Source organism: Stegastes partitus, unplaced genomic scaffold, assembly GCF_000690725.1.
Source record: "Stegastes partitus isolate 25-593 unplaced genomic scaffold, Stegastes_partitus-1.0.2 Scaffold798, whole genome shotgun sequence".
Lineage (NCBI taxonomy): Eukaryota > Metazoa > Chordata > Actinopteri > Pomacentridae > Stegastes > Stegastes partitus.
In genome coordinates this window covers 106498-128021 of record NW_007578529.1, presented here as the reverse complement: position 1 = coordinate 128021, position 21524 = coordinate 106498, and the positions used below count along the sequence as shown (strand labels likewise).

General features: G+C 44.7%; 1 protein-coding gene across 2 annotated transcripts; it reads left to right on the top strand.

Moving 5' to 3' along the window:
- The first annotated feature begins 112 nt into the window (after positions 1 to 112).
- On the top strand, positions 113 to 13572 carry smarca4a (SWI/SNF related BAF chromatin remodeling complex subunit ATPase 4a). 2 transcript variants are annotated; one of them, XM_008292267.1, is made up of 33 exons: positions 113 to 862; positions 1027 to 1159; positions 2450 to 2908; positions 3080 to 3178; positions 3299 to 3554; positions 3659 to 3785; positions 3875 to 4048; positions 4205 to 4378; positions 4480 to 4647; positions 4727 to 4777; positions 4866 to 4996; positions 5206 to 5269; positions 5356 to 5468; positions 5582 to 5729; positions 5836 to 5999; positions 6094 to 6160; positions 6279 to 6389; positions 6478 to 6720; positions 6811 to 6924; positions 7561 to 7668; positions 7752 to 7838; positions 7941 to 7987; positions 8102 to 8268; positions 8653 to 8816; positions 8941 to 9207; positions 9750 to 9827; positions 9983 to 10201; positions 10284 to 10546; positions 10626 to 10731; positions 10817 to 10918; positions 11000 to 11132; positions 11223 to 11362; positions 12858 to 13572. In XM_008292267.1, the coding sequence occupies exons 1-33, from the start codon at positions 641 to 643 to the stop codon at positions 12888 to 12890; spliced, it is 4932 nt and encodes a 1643-aa protein (XP_008290489.1). In that variant the 5' UTR covers positions 113 to 640; the 3' UTR covers positions 12891 to 13572. The 2 variants fall into 2 exon arrangements, with proteins under 2 accessions (XP_008290489.1, XP_008290490.1); XM_008292268.1 differs by having other exon boundaries at positions 114 to 862; positions 8941 to 9168.
- Positions 13573 to 21524: the final 7952 nt, after the last annotated feature.

Below are 21524 nucleotides of genomic sequence, written 5' to 3'. Positions count from 1 at the left end.
AGCAAAAACCTTATTTGATTGTATTCTCTCAAATATGATGATTTCCTTTTTGACTTTTTCATGTCATTGTAAATTCATCATATTTGTGTTTTGGAAAATTACAGCAGATATTTTAACTGTTTTCTGGAACTTTCTCTAAATAAGACAGTTAAAGCTCTCTCTTATTCCTATTTCGCAGTCTTCTCTACTGTTATTCTGTGGGTCGGTGTATTTCTAAAACAGTAAATTTGGACTTGAACCACTGTTGTAATGTCAAAGTTTGTTTTTTTTTCCTTTGCTCAGAGTGGATCATTGAGGGGTGACTATGCACATCCAATAAAAGGAATGAGTCTGTGCTTCCTTATTTGAGAGAAATCAGAGCATTTTCCTATTATATTCTGACCATTTAATAATCAAAAATATCTGCTATACCAGAGTAAACATAAACCCTACAAATAATACTACTTAATTTTTTTAAAAATTATAATTATTCTCTACTTTTTTTGACCCTGCCTAAAATCTCTTCTCATCTATGCAGGAAAAGCCCTGGTATAAATAAAGACCCATGTCCGTGGGTCTGGTCATGTTCTGATCATCGTCTGACTCCGTCTCTCTTTAGGGGTACTTGCTGCTGCTGCACGTTCCCACTTTCCCCTGAGAGATGTCCACTCCTGATCCCCCGATGGGAGGGACTCCTCGGCCCGGTCCCTCCCCAGGCCCAGGGCCATCTCCGGGAGGCATGATGGGCCCGAGTCCGGGTCCCTCGCCGGGCTCGGCCCACAGCATGATGGGTCCCAGCCCAGGACCTCCAGGATCGGGACACCCCCACCCACCACAGGGACCCTCAGGATATCCTCAGGACAACATGCACCAGATGCACAAAGTACAAAAACATTTTCTACTTATTTAGTATTTTCTTTGCCACGTGTTGATACCTGCCTGATCAAACTACTGCCTCTAAAGTTCACAAGCCTACCTGAAGAACAAACATTAGATTCTCTGTTCAGTAGTTGTTTCACTCATGATTGTTCTGCGTGCCTCGTACAGCCCATGGAAGCCATGCATGAGAAGGGAATGCCTGATGACCCTCGCTATGGCCAGATGAAGGGCATGGGCATGAGACCAGGGGGACACACTGGGATGGGACCACCTCCCAGCCCAATGGACCAACATTCCCAAGGTAACATGTCACCCAGAACTGTATTTTATATTGTCTGTTAATTCATTTTCTCCACCACAGTTTCATATTGAAATGTTTAAATGAAGCGTGTCAGAGATGCTTCACCTCATTCCTAAAACTTTAAATGTTTAGACACTAGAGTTATAACATTTTGTGTTAATGGATAGAAGTTGAGGAACAAGAAGAACTGATGAATTACAAATCTGCATTTGGAAACACAAGCAGAATGACGACACTTGATTTGACTGGAAGTATTTCTTCCTCTCATCGTCTCCAATCTGTTGGTTTTTTTCTGGTTTTGTTGTTGAGAGACTTCACCGTAGCCAGATGATGTGTCAGCCTTTTTCAGAATTGTACATTTGTACAGTTTAAGGCCCTGAATATTTTAAGAAATGGAGTCAGAACTCCCATTTTACTGTGATGTAGATACCATTCCAGCAGCTGATATTTTTTGCTTAAGCTCTCTGTGGTCCCACGACGGGCGTGAAGCCAGAACACTGGACCAACTCTTCGCTGATGAGTCGATTCAGAGATGCTCTGACCTGAATTGCATCAGCTGGACCTTTGTTTCCTTTTCTGGGGCAGTGATTATTAGTTGTTACTTGTCACACAGCACATAAAGTCAATTACAGTCCAGCTAATATGTGATATTGTTTCACTATTTATTCAAGAATGCATCCTTATATCTTCTTCTGCATGCACACACAACCTCACCCGCCCTGTTATGTTCTGCTACTGCCACAAATACAGGTAGTAGACTACATGCGTTATTTAAAGTAGTCAGCTAGTTTGAATTGTGTTCATATTCACACACATTGAGTGGAGAAAGAGTGAAGGATCTTCTTATCCTCAAAGAGCTGCACACAGGAGACACAGATCATTCAGTCAGGCAGTCGTTCGGTGTTTGTGTGTGAACTCATCCAGCCGGTTTCGCCTCCAGTGCTGCTGTTGGATCGGCAGCAGTGGGCGGGGCTGAGGGACTTCCCCCTTCAGATAACAACAAAGACAGCTGCGTTCACACCACAACACAGTCAGGAGGCAACAGAGGATGTGACGAGGGGGGGAGACTCAGGAGGTGTAAAAAGAGACGGCAGAAGTGTTACGTTTCACTCTGACATGGAGACGTTTAGCACATGTTGGGGCCGGTGTTTGGACATGAAACCTAAACACTGCATGTGACTGAACTTGTATTCATTATGCTGATGATCTTTATGGATGCATTTGGCTTAATTAAAATGATTAAAAAGCTCCTCTTTCAACACAACGTTCATGCTTCTGTTCTGCCCCCAGGTTACCCTTCTCCACTGGGCGGTTCAGAGCACGCACCGAGCCCAGTTCCAGCCAACGGCCCTCCGTCTGGTCCCATGATGCCCGGCGGTCCCTCTGGCCCCGGGTCGGGCCCTATGGAGGGCAGCGGGGACCCTAATCAGGGTATGGGTCAACCAAACCGTGGCGGTCCCCAGGGCCCAGGTGGACCCCCTGGTGCGGGAGCTGGACCAGGCGCCGCAGGTGGACCCACTCCTTTTAACCAGAACCAGCTGCACCAACTCAGGGCCCAGATTATGGCCTACAAGATGCTGGCACGCAGTCAGCCCCTACCAGAGCACCTGCAGATGGCTGTGCAGGGGAAGAGGCCCATGCCAGGGATGCAACAACAGCCAATGCCTAATATGCCGCCTTCTACCGGGCCTGGAGGTGGGCCGGTTGCTGGGCCGGGACCAGCTCAGGCCAACTACAATAGACCACACGGTGAGTTAGGAAGACTGTTCAGGGTACTTTTTATAACCTGGTTCTTAACTAAACATAAGAGATATTTGACAGCGTATTAATGTGTTTTTTGTGATTGGTTGTCCAACAATTAGTCATTACCTGAAATAATACAATTTTTCACTATTAATACATACTTTTTTTTGGTTTCAGGTATGGTAGGACCCAATATGGCTCCTCCAGGACCAGCAGGAGTTCCCCCAGGTATGCAAGGCCAGCCTACCAATGGACCCCCCAAGTCCTGGCCTGAAGGTAAACTTGGTCTTAGCACCAACTTCATCCCCGTGTTTTTATTTTTATGTGCACGCCCGGTTCTATCTCCAATAAAATCTAATAAATAATAAAATCTCCTCCAAACTTCACCTCTTCTAGGACCAATGGTGAACGCTGCTGCGCCGTCCAACCCGCCTCAGAAACTAATTCCACCTCAGCCCACCGGCAGACCCTCTCCCGCTCCTCCCTCCGTGCCTCCAGCTGCCTCCCCGGTGATGCCCCCTCAGACACAGTCCCCGGGGCAGCCTGCACAGCCCCCTCCCATGATGCTACACCAGAAACAGAACCGCATCACGCCCATCCAGAAACCCCGCGGGCTGGACCCAGTGGAGATCCTCCAGGAGAGAGAGCACCGGTGAGCCCGAGATGTGTTTTTGTGTCTCTGCTATGAAGCATTTTAGCCAGAAAGATGAGAAAGATCATCTATGTTCTAATTTTTGTTTTAATTTATCTTTCCAGGCTACAGGCTCGTATCGCTCACCGTATACAGGAGCTGGAGAACCTGCCGGGCTCCCTCGCCGGTGACCTGCGCACCAAAGCCACCATCGAGCTCAAAGCTCTGCGGCTGCTGAACTTCCAGAGACAGGTGAACAAATCCTCCGCCGTTATCCGTTCACGTCGCCGTTATTTTCCCCACCAGTGGGATACTTAGAGTGTCGACTTTTTCTCTCACAGCTGCGTCAGGAGGTGGTGGTGTGCATGCGTCGCGACACCGCTTTGGAAACCGCCCTCAACGCTAAAGCCTACAAGCGCAGCAAACGCCAGTCTCTACGCGAGGCCCGCATCACCGAGAAGCTCGAGAAGCAGCAGAAGATCGAACAGGAGCGCAAACGCCGCCAGAAGCACCAGGTGGGTGGAGAGCAATGGGTGTAGCGCAGGGTCGATGGATTGAATTAGTCCAATTTTTTGTTTCCCTATTTTTTTGTTGCAACCTAAACTGCAGCAGAATAATATTTCGTTATTTGCAGAATTTACCAACAGCTTTTTGTATTCTTTTATCGACAGGAATACCTCAATAGCATCCTGCAGCACGCCAAGGACTTTAAGGAGTACCACCGTTCTATCACAGCAAAGATCCAGAAGGCCACCAAAGCTGTCTCCACCTATCATGCCAACACTGAGCGCGAGCAGAAGAAAGAGAACGAGCGCATTGAGAAGGAGAGAATGCGGAGGCTGATGGTGAGAGTCGAAGCTGTCTCTGAGACAAAAAAGCACATCATGAGTCTGTGTTTGCTGTTTTATTTTGTCCAACACGAGTATGTCTGTGAACTCCCTCCCAGGCTGAAGATGAAGAAGGTTACCGTAAACTCATTGACCAGAAGAAAGACAAGCGTCTGGCCTACCTGCTGCAGCAGACGGACGAGTACGTGGCCAACCTCACCGAGCTGGTGCGCGCTCACAAAGCCGCTCAAGCTCTCAAAGAGAAGAAGAAGAAGAAGAAAAAGAAGGTAGACATTAGTTCAGGTGATGTCTCTTACATTTAAACTGTATTCTTTTCCACTGACTTGAATGTTTTTCTGCATCCAGAAGCCAGAGGTTGCCGATGGTGTTGGTCCTGCTCTGGGTCCTGATGGAGAGGTGAGTTTAACAGAAGAACTTTGAAGGATCACCTCCAGTAAGGGGTCATGACTTATAAACCTAATGTGGACCTTCTTTCTTCTCTCAGCCTCTGGATGAGACGAGTCAGATGAGTGACCTCCCGGTTAAGGTCATCCATGTGGACAGTGGAAAGATCCTGACGGGCGTCGAAGCTCCGAAGGCCGGCCAGCTGGAGGCCTGGCTTGAAATGAATCCAGGGTAGGTGTCACGTCTGCCTGCTGTGTCGTATTAGTTCAGTGACTGGAACATTTTCTGATTTTAAAGCGCTAAAAGCCAGTATCCATGGAGCGTTTTGTGACACAACATCAAGGCCACGTTTTAGTAGCTTAGTGGTTGTCCTCCAGCAGAACAGAGGAAACCTTTGCATCTCTGTTCCTGTCTCTAACCTTGTCAACAATCCTCGACAGATACGAAGTGGCGCCGCGTTCAGACAGCGAGGATAGTGGCTCAGACGACGACGAAGAGGAGGAGGTACGTGACTCTGCCTCGGAGCACAACGGTCGCTCGTACCTGTTTCCACTCGTGTGTCTGAATGCATTTGCATTTTCTTTTGTCAGGAGGACGACGACGAGCACCCTTCGCACTCTTCTGCTCCAACAGAGGAGAAGAAGAAGATCCCTGACCCCGACAGCGAAGACGTATCAGAAGTGGATGTCCGGCACATCATTGAGTAAGACGATTGCGTTGTTATGAGCTAATGATATCATATGTTTACTTGCTTGGGTTTTTTTGTATTTTTTTGTAAACGTCTCACTGTGTTTTGTGCCTCCCTGCTTCCATCAGACACGCCAAGCAGGATGTAGACGATGAGTACGGCAACGCAAGTTTCAACCGAGGCCTGCAGTCCTACTACGCCGTAGCTCACGCGGTCACTGAGAAAGTGGATAAACAGTCCTCACTGCTGGTCAATGGGCAGCTCAAGCAATACCAGGTAACCAGCCAGAGGAGTCGTATGAATAAGCGTTGCTCCCTCCTGTAATGAAATCCAGCTACATGTGAGTTAAACCGACGCTAACTTCTGACCGTTTCCCGCCCAGATCAAAGGTCTGGAGTGGCTGGTGTCACTTTACAACAACAACTTGAACGGCATCCTGGCTGATGAGATGGGTCTGGGAAAAACCATCCAGACCATCGCCCTCATCACTTACCTCATGGAGTTCAAGCGCCTCAACGGGCCCTTCCTCATCATTGTACCTCTCTCGTAAGTCTCGTCTTGGCTTCTAATAACTAAAAACAACAACAATAAATGCACATACAGAGGGCAGAAAAACTAAAGCTGTGTCTTGTGTTTGCAGAACTTTATCAAACTGGGTGTACGAGTTTGATAAGTGGGCGCCGTCTGTCGTGAAGGTCTCCTACAAGGTCTGTGGCACCTTCTTTGTTTTGATGTTGTGTCAGTATTATCGTCGTGACAAAATTGGTTTACACCACGGCCAATTTTTAGTTCTGTTGACAATAAATGGGTTCTGTTCTCTTTCAGGGGTCTCCTGCTGCTCGTCGATCATTCGTTCCAATTTTGCGTAGCGGCAAGTTCAACGTGCTGCTCACCACGTACGAGTACATCATCAAAGATAAGCAAGTGCTAGCAAAGGTAAGGGAATTCTCAATCCAGACGTATCTCAGTCATGTTCTTGGCAGTCATAAACTCGCTCTAAACGTCCCGTACCTTCCTCCCAAAGCTCCGTTGGAAGTACATGATCGTGGACGAAGGCCATCGTATGAAGAACCACCACTGTAAGCTCACTCAGGTCCTGAACACACACTACTTGGCCCCGCGGCGTTTGCTGCTCACGGGAACTCCGCTGCAGAACAAGCTGCCCGAGCTCTGGGCCCTGCTCAACTTCCTGCTGCCCACCATCTTCAAGAGCTGCAGCACCTTCGAGCAGTGGTTCAACGCCCCGTTCGCCATGACTGGAGAGAAGGTGAGCGGTTGAGTGGGTCAAAAAATAAGCGCCTTAACATACCAGGTAGCATTCTCCAACAAACTTTCTTCCTTTTCCTTTTACCTCAAGGTTGACCTGAATGAAGAGGAGACCATCCTGATCATTCGACGTTTACACAAGGTGCTGCGACCTTTCTTGCTGCGCCGACTCAAGAAAGAAGTGGAGGCCCAGCTGCCGGAGAAGGTCGGCTGCTTTCTAAATGAGTTAACGTGCTTGTCTTGAATGTTAAAACTCTAAATCAGTTCATCAAAACCTTGTTTAGTTTTATTTGCCACATGGTTGTTGAATTTTTAAAAAGTGGAAATGTGTGTTTTTGGGGGGTTTCTCCACACAATTGAATTCCAAATGTTTAAGTTCAAATTTCACGTGGAGTGACAGAAGCTGAGCATTATGGGTTTATCCGAAATCGCAACAGTTTCAGCAGTTTACGCATTACTTTTAACTACAGTCGTGACTCGATAAGCTGACCCTTAACAATCCTAAACCTGCTATCTGACAGGTTTTTAGGAAACAAGAACGGAACCCATAAAAAACAGCCTTAACATTCATAACATTGTCTTTATTTTTTGTAAATTAATTCAGTATTTTTGTTACTTTTGGCTATTTTAGCTCAATTTTATCACTTTTAGCTATTTAAAGAAATCCTTTTTATAACCATTAGTTTGCTATTTTAACAGTATTTATCACATTTAGTAATTTATTTCAGCTGTATTGTCATTACCTTTACCTATATATTCCAGCTAATCCACACATCAGCTGCCCATTTTTACAAACAATTTGTCAGCACTGCTAACGTTTCCCTTATTTCTGTTTCTTTAGGTGGAGTACGTGATCAAATGCGACATGTCGGCCCTCCAGAGGGTTCTGTACAGACACATGCAGGCCAAGGGAGTCCTACTCACAGATGGGTCCGAAAAAGACAAGAAGGTACGAAGATGAAGCCTTTAGCTGACGGAAACAGCTTTTATTTGGTGGACATTATCATTCTAATGTGTGTTTTTTTTCTCCAGGGTAAAGGTGGCACGAAGACCCTGATGAACACTATCATGCAGCTGAGGAAGATTTGCAACCATCCCTACATGTTCCAGCACATCGAGGTACCAGCTCGTACTCTTTAGTCCTAATGGCACTCAATGTTTTTAACCCAAGTAGATAAAATAAAGCAGGGAGCAAAAACTGATTCCTTGTTCTATTTACAGGAGTCTTTCTCTGAGCATCTCGGCCATTCTGGTGGAATCGTGACTGGGTACGTAAACCTCACATCTTCAGTCATTTATACACGTGTGCATTGTGTGGATACATGCTTCATACTGGATCATTCCTCCTCATATTATCCCTTTTTTTTCCCCACCCTGTGCAGCCCTGACCTGTACCGCTCCTCTGGAAAGTTTGAGCTGCTGGATCGTATCCTGCCCAAGCTGAGGGCCACCAACCACAAAGTGCTGCTCTTCTGTCAGATGACCTCACTCATGACCATCATGGAGGACTACTTCGCCTACCGCAACTTCAAGTACCTGCGTCTGGACGGTAAGACACATCTGAACCTCTGTTGGCGCCGTCATACAAACCTGTCACAGCAGACTTGTAGATTAATAGATAACGGCCGTTTTCCAACAATAGTTTTGCATCTTAAAGCTTTCGGAAACTTGCTGCACAGTTTTGACGCAATGCATAGAAAAACTGAAGTGTCTGTGAAGAGTCTCAGTCATCAGTTATTTTCATAGTTCAGCACCTGGACTTGCTTTAGTTCCTTGAAGACGTTCCACCTCTCATCCAAGAGGCTTCCAGATACTTATTAAGGAGCCATTAATGCTGACACTCTACTAAACTACAAGAAAAACTTAAGTCGTCCCTCAGTCATTTGGACCAACTGGGATCTGCTATTAACACCCAAATAATTTCTTCTCACAGGAACCACCAAAGCAGAGGATCGTGGGATGCTGCTGAAGACATTCAATGATCCGGCCTCTGAGTACTTTGTGTTCCTGCTCAGTACCAGGGCAGGAGGCCTGGGCCTGAACCTGCAGTCTGCCGACACTGTCATCATTTTTGACAGTGACTGGAATCCTCATCAGGTACCGTGTGAAGAATTTCAGGAGATAAAGACTACCATCAATATGTTCCTCCTGCATACGTTTTCCATAGTCGACAAAAACTTTTCTGTCCGCCTGAACTAATCGTCTGTGAACGCTCGTGCAGGACTTGCAGGCCCAGGACCGAGCCCACCGTATCGGTCAGCAAAACGAGGTGCGCGTGCTCCGCCTGTGCACCGTCAACAGCGTGGAGGAAAAGATCCTGGCAGCGGCCAAGTACAAGCTGAACGTGGACCAGAAGGTCATCCAGGCCGGCATGTTCGACCAGAAGTCCTCAGGCTTTGAGCGCCGGGCCTTCTTACAGGCCATTCTGGAGCACGAGGAGCAGGACGAGGTCGGGGCTCGAGGAGGCTGCCGCACTAGGGGGGCGTGGGTGGGTGTGATCTGAACCTGTTGCCACATCGCCCACCCACCCACATCCGCCTGTGCGCTGCCCCACCTCTTCATTCTCTCCCTTTTTTTTCTCCCCCCTCTGTCTCCTTCCCTTATTTCCCTCTTTTCTCAGGATTTGTGAGCTTTCATCAATCCAGACTTCTACCTTTTCTCCTTTATGTATTTCTGCTTCTGCACAAACCTTCGATGGTTAATATGATACTTTATCTTTCACACTCACATGAAAGCTTTTCCCTTTTTATGCCTTTATTCCTGCTTTTATTTGTTTCCCCTTCCTCTCTCTGCTTTTAACTTTTTTCCTGCAAAATCTATTCTTTGCTGCTTCTTTTATTTTTTTTTTAACCTTTTAAATATTACAGATGCTACTTACGTTCACGATGCTTTATAGAACCGTTATACGCACTGAGTTGCTTTCCCTCCCTTTCTATAATTGAGTGTCATTAGTTCGGAGACTTGGCTCTGAGGTGCCACATAGATCTGCAGTCAGCCTCTTCTCATTCAGCTTGTCTCGTTTGTGTGCAGGAGGAGGACGAAGTGCCCGACGACGAGACTGTCAATCAGATGATTGCCAGAAGTGAAGAGGAGTTTGAGCAGTTCATGGTTAGTCCTCAGCAGTCAGGGCAAGAAGATGAATCATTTCCGGATATCTTCTTCTGATAGATCTCTAAATAAATTCTGCATCTGTGAACTGAAGATTTCTCCGCTTTGTTCTTGGGCGACTCCACTAACTCGCTGCTTTCTTGTTTTTATTCCAGCGCATGGATCTGGACAGACGCCGCGAGGAGGCCCGCAACCCCAAGAGGAAACCCCGCCTGATGGAGGAGGACGACATGCCGGCCTGGATTTTGAAAGACGACGCCGAGGTCGAGAGGCTAACCTGCGAGGAGGAGGAGGAGAAGATGTTTGGCAGAGGATCCCGCCAGCGCAAGGAGGTGGACTACAGCGACTCCCTCACGGAGAAGCAGTGGCTCAAGGTGGGATGATTTACAGCGACCGAAGCTTTATCAAACTCCACAGAGTCGATAGAGTTTCTGACCGTGTCCGTTGTCGCCACAGGCCATAGAGGAAGGCAACCTGGAGGACATCGAAGAGGAGGTGCGCCACAAAAAGACGACCAGGAAGCGCAAGAGAGACCGCGACCACGACGGCGGGCCGGCCACGCCCAGCTCCAGCAGCGGCCGCGGGCGGGACAAGGACGAGGAGGTGAAGAAAGCCAAGAAGCGCGGTCGCCCTCCCGCAGAGAAGCTGTCGCCCAACCCTCCGTCTCTCACCAAGAAGATGAAGAAGATCGTCGATGCCGTCATCAAATACAAGGACGGGTGAGATGACTAGCAGCATAGCGTCAGTAGATTAGCTAAAAAGGTGATCCAATACGTGACGGCTTCCTTGTCTCTGCAGCAACGGCCGACAGCTGAGCGAGGTCTTCATCCAGCTGCCCTCTCGCAAGGAGCTGCCAGAGTACTACGAGCTCATCCGCAAACCCGTGGACTTCAGGAAGATCAAGGTAAAGAGAAGTCAGCTCATCGTTTTCTGCGTGGATTTTTGTTCCTATTTCATGTCTGACTGCCTCCTTTTTGTCCGCCCATCAGGAGAGGATCCGCAGCCACAAGTACCGCAGCCTCAACGACCTGGAGAAGGACGTGATGCTGCTGTGCCAGAACGCTCAGACCTTCAACCTGGAGGGATCTCTGGTGAGTGACAGCTGAAGCTCACCAGTGTTTAGTCGCTACGGTTAACTGGAACATATCTCTAACGCTTTGCAAACCTTTCAGATCTACGAGGATTCCATCGTGCTCCAGTCCGTCTTCACCAGCGTGAGGCAGAAGATCGAGAAGGACGACGAGAGCGAGGGCGAGGACAGCGAGGAAGAGGAGGAGGAGGTAGACGAAGGCTCAGAGTCTGAATGTGAGTATCGGTAAAGCCGCTGAAGCTTTTTACGGTGTCGGTACAGGGCAGTCTAACGCGAAGCTGTTTGCCATCTTGGATTCCCACCAGCTCGCTCGGTGAAGGTGAAGATCAAGCTGAGCCGGAAAGAGAAGGGAGAGCGAGGAGGGAAAGGACAGCGGCGACGGGGCCGCGGCGTCCGAGCTAAACCCGTGGTGAGCGACGACGACAGCGAGGAGGAACAGGAAGAGGTGAGAAGGAACGGACGCGCAAGAGGCATCAGGCTAAAAGCTATAAAATGTGACAGTACGGTTTTAAAATGTCTGAAAAGGATGTTGCTGACCTGCCGTAATTTTCGGACTATTGAGCGCACCTGAATATAAGCCACGCCCACTGACTTGTCTATAAGCTGCAGGTGTCCACGATGGGATATTTACACAGAAAGATTTTTTTTTTTTAAACTTTTAATTCAATACATACCAGTAACAGACACAAATGCTTTTTTCTGAACAGTGCCTGTAACACAGCTGGTTAAGAAAATAAAAACTACAGCAGCCTACCAGGAAAAGTCATTGATCGCTATCTTCCTCCTGAAAACCACTAAAGTCGTCTTCTTCAGAATTACTTTGTCACTTCCTCAGTCTGTCTTTCGTTTTCGCTCTCAGTGTCACTTTGGTCTCACAGCAAATTCGTACAAATCCATAAATTAGCTGCATCATTGTTTAAGCTAAAATTACGGTACCGGCATTATCCTAAATGTCTCCAACACTTTTTTTTTTTAAAGTTCACACACACACACACGGACAAAATTGTTGGTCCCCTTTGGTTAATGGTAAAATGGTAAATGTACTACACTTATTTAGCGCCTTTTTCTACCTTAGCGGTACCCAAGGTGCTTTACAATGTGTTTCTCATTCACACCAATGGTGTCAGAGCTGCCATGCACGGCGCTAATCTGCCATTGGGAGCAACTTGGGGTTCAGTGTCTTGCCCAAAGACACTTCGGCACGTGAGGGGGAACCGGGGATCGAACCACCAACCTTGCCATCAGTGGACAACCCGCTCTACCACCTGAGCCACAGCTGCCCTGGTTAATGAAAGAAAAACCCACAACGGTCACAGAAATAACTTCTTTTCATATACACTAATATACTATTTGTATATTTTATACAAACAGGCCGACTGACTGATTACAAGTTTGTAGACACCTGTGATGCTAATTAGAGGACACGCCTTGATTGAACATGTCCCTGTGGTCACAGGGGTACCATCATTTTTGTCCAGGCCTGAGTGTATTTTTTGAAATAATTCTGTTGAACCACAGTTCAAAAGCAACGTCTGATTATCATTGGTTCATTTTCATAGAATTATTTTTTATTATTACTTTTGTCAGATTCAAGTTATTTCTGTGACCGTTGTGGGTTTTTCTTTCATTAACCGTGAGCGTCTCTGGCGACCGCCTTGAACTTTAGTCACCTGACGAAACACGATTTTGGCCAAAATTCAAGTATTCTGCGGCTAATTAGGACAAAATGTCACACAAATGTCTGCTAGGATAAAAGGTGCTGACATTTTACATCCAAAAGGTCAAATCTGGGACAAATATGAACGTCACAAAGCTGCTAGTTGTTGTTGTTTGTCTTTGTGCTCGATTGTAATATTTGTGGTACTTTCCGGAGACATCTCCTCCCCGTTTAGCCTCGATGTCAAACAAACGTAACCCCTTGTTTCTGTTATTTGTTCCAGGAGCGTTCGGCCAGTGGCAGCGAGGAGGACTGAAGTGAACCAGTTCCGATGGGACCAACGGCCCACTGAGCCCTTGACTGGACTTTATATATTTTACTTAGATACAGCAGAGGGACAGCCAGTGGAGAGGCCTAGTTTTACCTAGATGAGCTGATTTTTAGTGAGACAATTGTACTCTCATTAAAGTATACCATTAATTAAAAACCAATTAAAAGGAAAAAAAAAAAACCCAACTAAAATATAAAAGCTATGACCCATCCACTTCCATATTTAAACCATTTCCCCCCCAGTATGAATAGTAGTGTGTCTCTTTGCCTTTTTTTCGTTCTTCTCCTGTAAGTGGAAAATTGACAGAGCCTGAATTATTATCGACTGATCGTGGGCCATAAAAACAGCTGTTTTTTTTTTTTAAAGTGGTATTAATTTTGTCGTCTTTTACTTTGAGACAAAAGCGTACATGTGAACCAGGAGTCACTGCGTTCCCTGAAGTCCCTTTTTGAATGCATGTCGTGCGTGTCTGTGGAAATGCACCTGGATGTGTCTTCACTATTATCTCTGTATTTAATTTAAGACTACAAGCGGGATCACGGTACATCCCACCCTGCAGACCCTCCCTCTCAGGTTGTGTATGTAAAGGGGAGGGAGGGATAGGACCATTTTCTCGTGTCGGTGTCACTGGATTCCAAAAAGTACAATAAAGGCATCTCATAATAAACCCCTCGTTGTCGTCGCTGTGTTTGGTTGTACTCGCTGCGTTTGTCCACTAGATGGCCTCGTGAGAACAGCTCATGTTCTCATGGCAGGCTTGTTTATATCTCACACGACTCCTTTCATCATTTATTTAACTCCTATTTCAGGTCTCACTTGCATTTTAAAAACATTTTTTAGTCCAGTGTGGGTCCCAATTTCTGGATTTTTGAAGATGTTTTCCAACTCATTTCGGCTAGTGCTGATAAGTGTATGAACTAAATCTAATTACAGAGAACCCCAAGTCTCTCAATGTGTTATATATATATATATGCTGGAGGTCAATGTCATGTCTAAGCATTTACACCAATAACTGATTCAGTCGGCCAAAGTTTCATTAAAAATGAATCGGCCTGCCTGTTAACTATAGGCTGATGTCGGTGTTTTATTTAAACGCCTTTAGCTGCTAATGTGATAATGCTGGTCCCTGTTTGAGTTTATTTCTAACTGTATTTAACTCGACTAATAACTCGTCAAAAGTGGGTGTTTTTTCCAATGTTATCTCCATGAATGGTTAATGTTTTGGTTTGGCCATTTTCCCTTTTTACCAGAAGCTAATCAGTAATTCAGCTAATTTTTTATTTGTTTAAATCTATTTGTTCACTACATTTAGCTTACTAATCAGTTTATAAGTCTATTATATTACCTCAGCTATTAGGCTCTTCATTAATTTCAGCGCTCTTGTATCATTTGTTCAGTTTTTCTTAGCTAATGTTCAACTATTAGCTAGTTTTAGCTATGCTGCTATTCAGTTTAGCTAATTATTNTTAGCTAGTTTTAGCTATGCCGCTATTCAGTTTAGCTAATTATTCAAGTCATTTATCAGCGACTCCCAGCTTTTTCATGATTTAAATCTTTAAGCACGCTCTTTTCAAACGTTTCCTGCTTCTTTTACACATTATTTGTTCTCTTGTGAATATTTCGTCTCACTCCAAGCAGTCAAGGCAAATATGGCCGCCATCCCTAAGCCTGCTTTTGCTATAGCTTTTTCTTCCCACCCAGCTAATTTTAATCCGTTTAGCTCTATTTGTCCGCTACATTTAACTTACTAATCAGTTTTAAAGTATATTACATTACTTCAGCTATTAGCTTCTTCATTAATTTCAGCTCTTTTTGCTATTTATACCATTTGTCCAGTATTTCTTAGCTAGTTTTAGCTAGGTCACTAGCCAGTTTAGCTAACGATTGCAATAATTTATCAGCCATTCCCAGCTTTTTCACAATTCAAATCTTCAAAACAACTCTTTTAAGTGTTTACTACTTCTTTGACACATTAATTGTTCTTTTATGAGTACTTCGTCTCACTCCAACCAGTGGAGGCAGATATGGCCGCCATCCATTAGCCTGAGCTAATTTTAATCCGTTTAACTCTATTTGTCCACTACATTTAACTTACTTATTGGTTTTAGGTATAGCATATTACTTCAGCCATTAAGCTGTTGATTAATTTCACTCTGTCTTTGCTACTTCAGTTTGTTTTGGCCAATGTTCTTTTAACTCTTAGCTAGTTTTAGCTTTGCCACTATTCAGTTCAGTTGCATTGGTTGGGTTTCTCTCTCCGTGAGGTGATTTCTGGCGCTAGGGTACTACAAAAATAAACCTCGATTGAATTTATTACTTTCAGAAAACTATTTCAACCACGTTGCCGCGATTCTTTCCAAATGACTTCTCTGTTGTGTTGGCCAAGTTTTTCCCATGAATACTCAATCACAACACCACGTCAAGTGTGCAGATGTTGCAACTGATCCAGTATGTGTTTGTGTGCGTCGGTTACCCTCCGGCAACTCCACAATCATCTGAGGGTACTTCTTAGGCTTTCCACACCGTCCCCACTTCTCAGAAATTCGATCCCGACACACCCACGTCCCCCTTTTTTTTCCCCTCACGTGACTTCTTGAGGATCTCGGGGCACATGCCAGAACACCTGAAAAAACATTTGGGGTTGTATCTGCTATGAATCTGCTGCGTGGGTGATTCCTCGTGCCTGAGGTTGAATTTCGAGGAACGCTCACCCCAGCTTGAGTCTCCCAGCAGACTCGTAAGCGAGTGTTTGTACAGTTGTGGGGGCAATTTTTCAGGATTCATTTGCAGTTTCTCCCATAAGCATTCTCAGTTTAGATCTGTTTGTATTAGTCACCTCAACGATTGAAAAACGTGTTTTGGGTATTCGCTCTCGTGCTGGGAAGAATCTGAACTCTCTCTGAACTAAATGATTGAAACCCAACAGCTATTATCTTTTATCGTTTCATTGGCTTCCAACACAGTCTTTTCTTCCAATTCGATGAAGCCAAATGTAACATCTCCCAAGAAATAAACCCTCTAACCATGCAGCCACAGAAAATCCAGAAATGTATCCTCGACAAATGCGTCCGAAATATTTAATGCAAACATTAAAACAGAAATCTGTCCTTCTTTGACCTGTGAGTCGACTGCCAAAGTGTCCTTGTCTGGTTTTCTCCCTTTCAGAAGCAGAAGCCAAGAACCTGCTTCACGGCATCTGGGAGAACCTGATTTAGCCTCCAGGCTCGGACAGAAAAACTGTTACAGCCAAGAACACTGTCTGTTTTGTCAGGACAAGCGATGTGAAAGGGATTGTGGGGGCATGCATACTGGAAGAACCAGAAATAGTTTACAGAAACTGAGGTGACAAGGCTGAGATTATGTGTGATGAAAGAGGGAGAAAGTGGATCGGTTGTAGTAGAAGGGTGTGTCCGACAGCGAGAGGAGCTCACCTTGTTTCTGTCAAAGGGTCCGCCGAGGACTTCTGTCCTTCCGCGGCGTGACCCATCTGTTCAACCAGCATGTCGTAAAGGGTCACAGAGAACATGGCCCGGTGCGGTGCATGTTTCGGGACGGGGACACTGGATAATCAGGAAGTTGGAGGTTAACTCGGTTTAGAAAACTTTCCTCATTCACAGCCGCTCACCCATAGGACCCAGTTTTAGCAGGAGGCCGGAAAATTCCTTGTCAGTTCTTGTTAAGCGCAGCCCAGTCCAGTACAGAGGGCTGAGAGGTGGGTGGGTTCAAGCACTGGACAGAAACTGTGTCCCGTTGAGGACATGCCGAATAAGCTACGAAATATTCTGATGTGCAGGAGTTTAAATGGAGCTGTTGTTTGCTTCATACTTCATCAAATATATACATCAAATGAGATTTTTTATTTATGTCAGTTGGTGATTTTGTGCTTTATAGATAAAAATCTGAGTTCTAAGATCTTTGGTGTATTTTGTGAATCTTTGAATGGGTCCAAACCCCTTTGAAGTACAGCTGGGATCAATCTTATTCTGTCATATACACTGATCTACAATAACATTAAACCCACCTGCCTAATATTGTCTAGTTTCCCTTCGTGCCTCCAAAACAGTTCTGACCTCAAGACCTGGACTCCACTTACCTTTGGGGGGTCCAGGTACTAAGAGGTTAGCCGCCAATCCTTTACGTCCTGGAAGCTTTGGGGTGAAGCTTCCATGGATTTAACTGTTTCCGGCACATCACACAGATGCTCAATAAGGACTGAGATCTGGGAAATTTGGAGGCCAATTCAACACCTCTTGGTCATGTTCCTCAAACCATTCCTGAAGAATGTTTGCAGTGCTGGAGGCTTTATCCTGCTGAAAGAGACCATGAGAGAATACGAGTGCCACAAATGGAGTCCATGTGGTCTGCCATATTGTCCATAATTTATGCCTTCACAGTTTGGTTCGGGTCAGTTTTGACCTGGACCACACTGTGAAGAATTTCTGTCAAGAATCCCCTCATCGTAAGCGCCTATACCAAATTTTAACCATTTATAATGTCTAAATAGCCGATGTCACATTAACAAATAGAAAGAAAAAATACAGTTTCAAGATTCCCTAAAACCACCATGTTCCTTGTCTTGACCCACACTGGGAGATCTAAAGTCCATCTCAATGGATATATGGGTCACATTTGACCCAAAACAGTCTCAGTGTTCAAAAGTTTAGCACATGTACAAAGTATAACATTTTAAAATATTCTAATTTTTGTTTATTCTGGGTCACTTTAGGAAAAGTCGTCAAATTTCAGGCTAAAAGAACAACGTCGAGGGTTTTTTCTTTACTGCTGTCAAATGTCAAAACGGGTCAAATTGGTCCTGAAACGGGGTTAAGTATGTGGCATGTTTCAAAATAACATCCACACAAACGCAGGAACCGAGGTTTCCCAACAGAACATCACGCTGCGCCGCCTCTGTTGGCTCCAGTCCCTTCCCCTGGCAAAGGTCGAACTCCACACTATAGAAAAACAAACATGGCTCATCAGGTCAGGACACCTTCTTCCATTGATCTGGGTCCAGTTCTGACACTCACATGCTCTTCAGGTGTTGCAGGCCGTGGACAGGGGTCAGCGTGGCCACTCTGAGCTGTGATGCTTTGTGTCTTCTTGCTCCTGTCTATCGTAGCACCATTCAGGGTTTTCATCAGCTGCAGTGGTTCTGCTGTGGAACTGGACCACACAGAGCAGCCTCCACTCCCCACATACATCTATCAGCCTTTGGGGCCCGTAACGCTGTCACAGGTTGTCCTGCCTTGAACCGTTTCTGGTAGATGCTAACCGCTGCATCCTGGAAACACCCTGAAAGACCTGTTGTTTTGGAGATCCATCTCCTTTTGCTGGTCCTGCTTCCAACACGGCACAACATCAGTGCTGTTAGCTTCACCCGTCAGTGGTGCTGATGTTGGTGGTTGGTTCCACTGGTGCAGTAATCCATCTTCAAACTACAATCATGAACACCTACCATCTCTTCCCCTATCCTGAACCCATCATTTGAACAACGTAGGTTAGCAAAAAGTAAGTGGACCTCCAGGCTAATGGCATCAGGAGTTAACCAACCTGGAGTCCAACCCAATCAGTGGTGAGGGTTTAGAGCTCATTTGGTTTATAAAACATTTTGATCTTAATCTGGTGAAAGTCATCTGTGAAGCTGAACACAAACTATGAGTAAATGAAGATGATTTACAGCCACAGCTGGGATTCCAGCAGCACGACGCTAAATCACACGGCGAGGTAGAAAAAGAAGAGGAGCAACAGCTGAGGGTTCAGAGGAGTCACTGGATCTGGTTTTTGTTTTGGAGTCTAGCAAATCACAGGTTGGATGGAGGACGGTGGGGTTTGTAGGGAGTAGAAAGGGAAGTGACTGACTCTGTAGGAGGCCGTGTGATTTGGAGGCTCATCGAGGTAGAAACGAGTTAATCAAGGTGTCCTCAGGATAACGTTCAGCCTCTAACCTGACAGACTCTCACACGGAACACGATGGAGCTGAAGCAACCCTCTGAGCTTATCTGTGGCTCCGTTTGAGGTGACTGGTGCCAAACGAGGATCGAATGTTTGACGTGTGCGTTCGATGTAGATGATAATTATTTGAGCGTCTGCCAGTCGTTCTGACTCACGTGACCATCAGGTTGCGGATGTCTTTATTCATATTTTTTGCAGCCTCAGCACATCTCTGTTTGAGCAGACACCATGCTGCCTGTGTGTATTTAATCTCTGGCAACAAACCTCTGATTCCATGTGTCGCTCCGCTGAGGCCGATCCTCGGCTCTGAGCTGCAGGAGGAGGTTAACACAGTCCTGTAATTACCGACCGGGATAGCAACAGGTCCCAGCGTTTTGTTTTCAGAACGCCTCGCCACACACAAACCCGTGAGGCTCGCAGGTTTCTTTGAAATTCCAATTGTTTGTGCCGATTTCTCGGTGTTGCCGTGACGCTGAAGGTCAAACGTGATGAAATGGAATCGGTCAAAGAGTGCTCGGGGGAGGTGGGGGTGATAGGAACAGGGTCGGGGTATTTACTCATTTACTGTATTCCTCCTGATGGTGCTTCTTGTTTTTTCCAAACCTGCGTCAAACTTCCTGCGTCGCCTCGAAAGCAACATCTGGAATATTTAAATGTTTTCAATTACAAACCGTCTGCCAGGTTCAGTCCCAGCGCTGCTCTTCCTATTTAGTTCAAGGCTGTTGTTCGTTATCTTTCGCCGGGTTTATCTCTGCACCTCCTCTGATGTAAATCTCATTTTAACGTATGGATCCACGGGAGCTGGAGACTTTGAACTCATAACATCAACATGCAGCTTTTATGAGGGTCACAGACCTCAGCTCTGGAAGGGGTTATATGTAGGGAAAAAAATAATGACTTTACAGCCAGGATTTGATCAGAAAGAGGTGTTTTTTTTAAAAAAGTATTGTGGACCTACAATGACTATAATTAACATTACAGATACTAGAATGGTTTAATATTTTGGTAAAAACTGGGACAGCTCATAGAAAAGTTACAATATTTTGAGAATTATTATTATTTTTTTATTCGTAGAGGATAAGTCTTAATATTTCAGGGAAAAAAATTAATGTTATTTATTGATAACACTGCATCGTTCATTTAGAGCTAATATTTTGAGGTGAAAAGTCATATTTAGAGAAAAAGTTTAGAAAACACTCATTCAGGTTTTAGAGAAAAGTTGTAATATCTTGAAAAAAGTGAAATATTTTAAAAATGTGAAAAAAAAATCTGCAGTAAAAGTTGGAATTCTGCAGTTTCAATTTTTATTTCTATTCTTATTATTGTTTATTGCCTATTTTTATTGTCAAATTGATTTTTTTAAAGCTTTTATTTATTCCCTTATTTATGTATTTACTTTATTTCTTTACCATCACTACTATTAATATTATTTTTAGCCTTGTGTTTGCTGTTTTACCCTTTATTTTATTTTATTCACTGGTTCTGGCCCTTATTGGGATTTGAAATTTTATTATTTTAACTGGTGTTGTTGCATTAATTTATTTTGAAAATCAACTTTATTTCTCCACATTTGTCTCTCTGGTCTTTCTCCTTCTGTTTGGAGCGACTCTGCCTGAGGATCCTTCTTTTATTTTTTGTTCTGTAAACTCTGTTTTTAAAAGGTGTTCCATAAATACAGTTAATATTATTATTATTATTATTATAGTCGTAGTTTGAGAAACAAAGCTGTCCAGATTATTTTACAAAGTCATAGCATTTTAAGGAAAAAAAGGTACGATTCCTAGAAATAAGTTGTAAAATCCTGAGAAAGAATTTTTTTTTTTTTTAATTAATCATGTTTTGATGGAAGAAAATTATATTTGTAGAAAAGTAATAGCACAATATTTTGAGAAATAGATATCTAAATCAGAACATTTTGAAAACCTGAGGGGAAAAAATAAGAACAAAAGTGGTGTGACTTCCAGAGAAATGCTGCAACAGTGTTTTTGAGGGAAAAAAATTACAATTCCTAGAAAAAAGCTGCAATATTTTAGGAATGAAATTGATAAAATTTGTTTTGTTATTTTAAGAAATCATCTTTAAGTACTGATATAATATTGTGAGAAATAAATATCATGGTTTTACAATATTTTAAGGAAAAAAATCATAAATTTGAGGGAAAAAAGAGACAAAAGTGATTTGATTTTGAACTTTAACTTAAAGTATAACAAGAAACTCACATATGTCTGTTGGTGGTGCACAGCTCTAGTTTGTCATTTTATTCTCATAAAAAATAATCAAACATCTTCTCCCCTCCCTCAGAGGCTCCAACACTCCATTAAAGACCCCCTGAGGCGCTTCCACCCAGGACCCCCAGACCTTCCTGCTACGCCCCTGATCCACATGCAGCCACCGTGATCAGGTGAAACTAATGCATCCAAAATACTGTACGCCGTCTGAAAGGGTTAAACTCATCGTAAATCCATCTCCTCTGGAGCTCCGCCTCACAATTGTTGAGGGCTGTGTGCCTCAGAAATCACACCACTTCCAGGGCCCGCCTCCCCCTCCCGGGGCCCCCTCTGGGCTCCACCCACCCTGGACCACATTGAAATGAGTCTGATGTTGTTGTCAAACAGTTACAGTGAGGAAGGAGCAGGAGCATCAGATCATCCAGCAGCAGGAGCATCT

What these genes read in the sequence shown, in the direction of transcription:
- smarca4a (XM_008292267.1), top strand. Translation starts at nt 641, where the DNA reads ATGTCCACTCCTGATCCCCCGATGGGAGGGACTCCTCGGCCCGGTCCC. An exon ending in CTCTGGGTCCTGATGGAGAG is followed by an intron (nt 4,778 to 4,865) that starts GTGAGTTTAACA and finishes TTCTTCTCTCAG; the next exon opens with CCTCTGGATGAGACGAGTCA. An exon ending in ATAAGCAAGTGCTAGCAAAG is followed by an intron (nt 6,390 to 6,477) that starts GTAAGGGAATTC and finishes TTCCTCCCAAAG; the next exon opens with CTCCGTTGGAAGTACATGAT.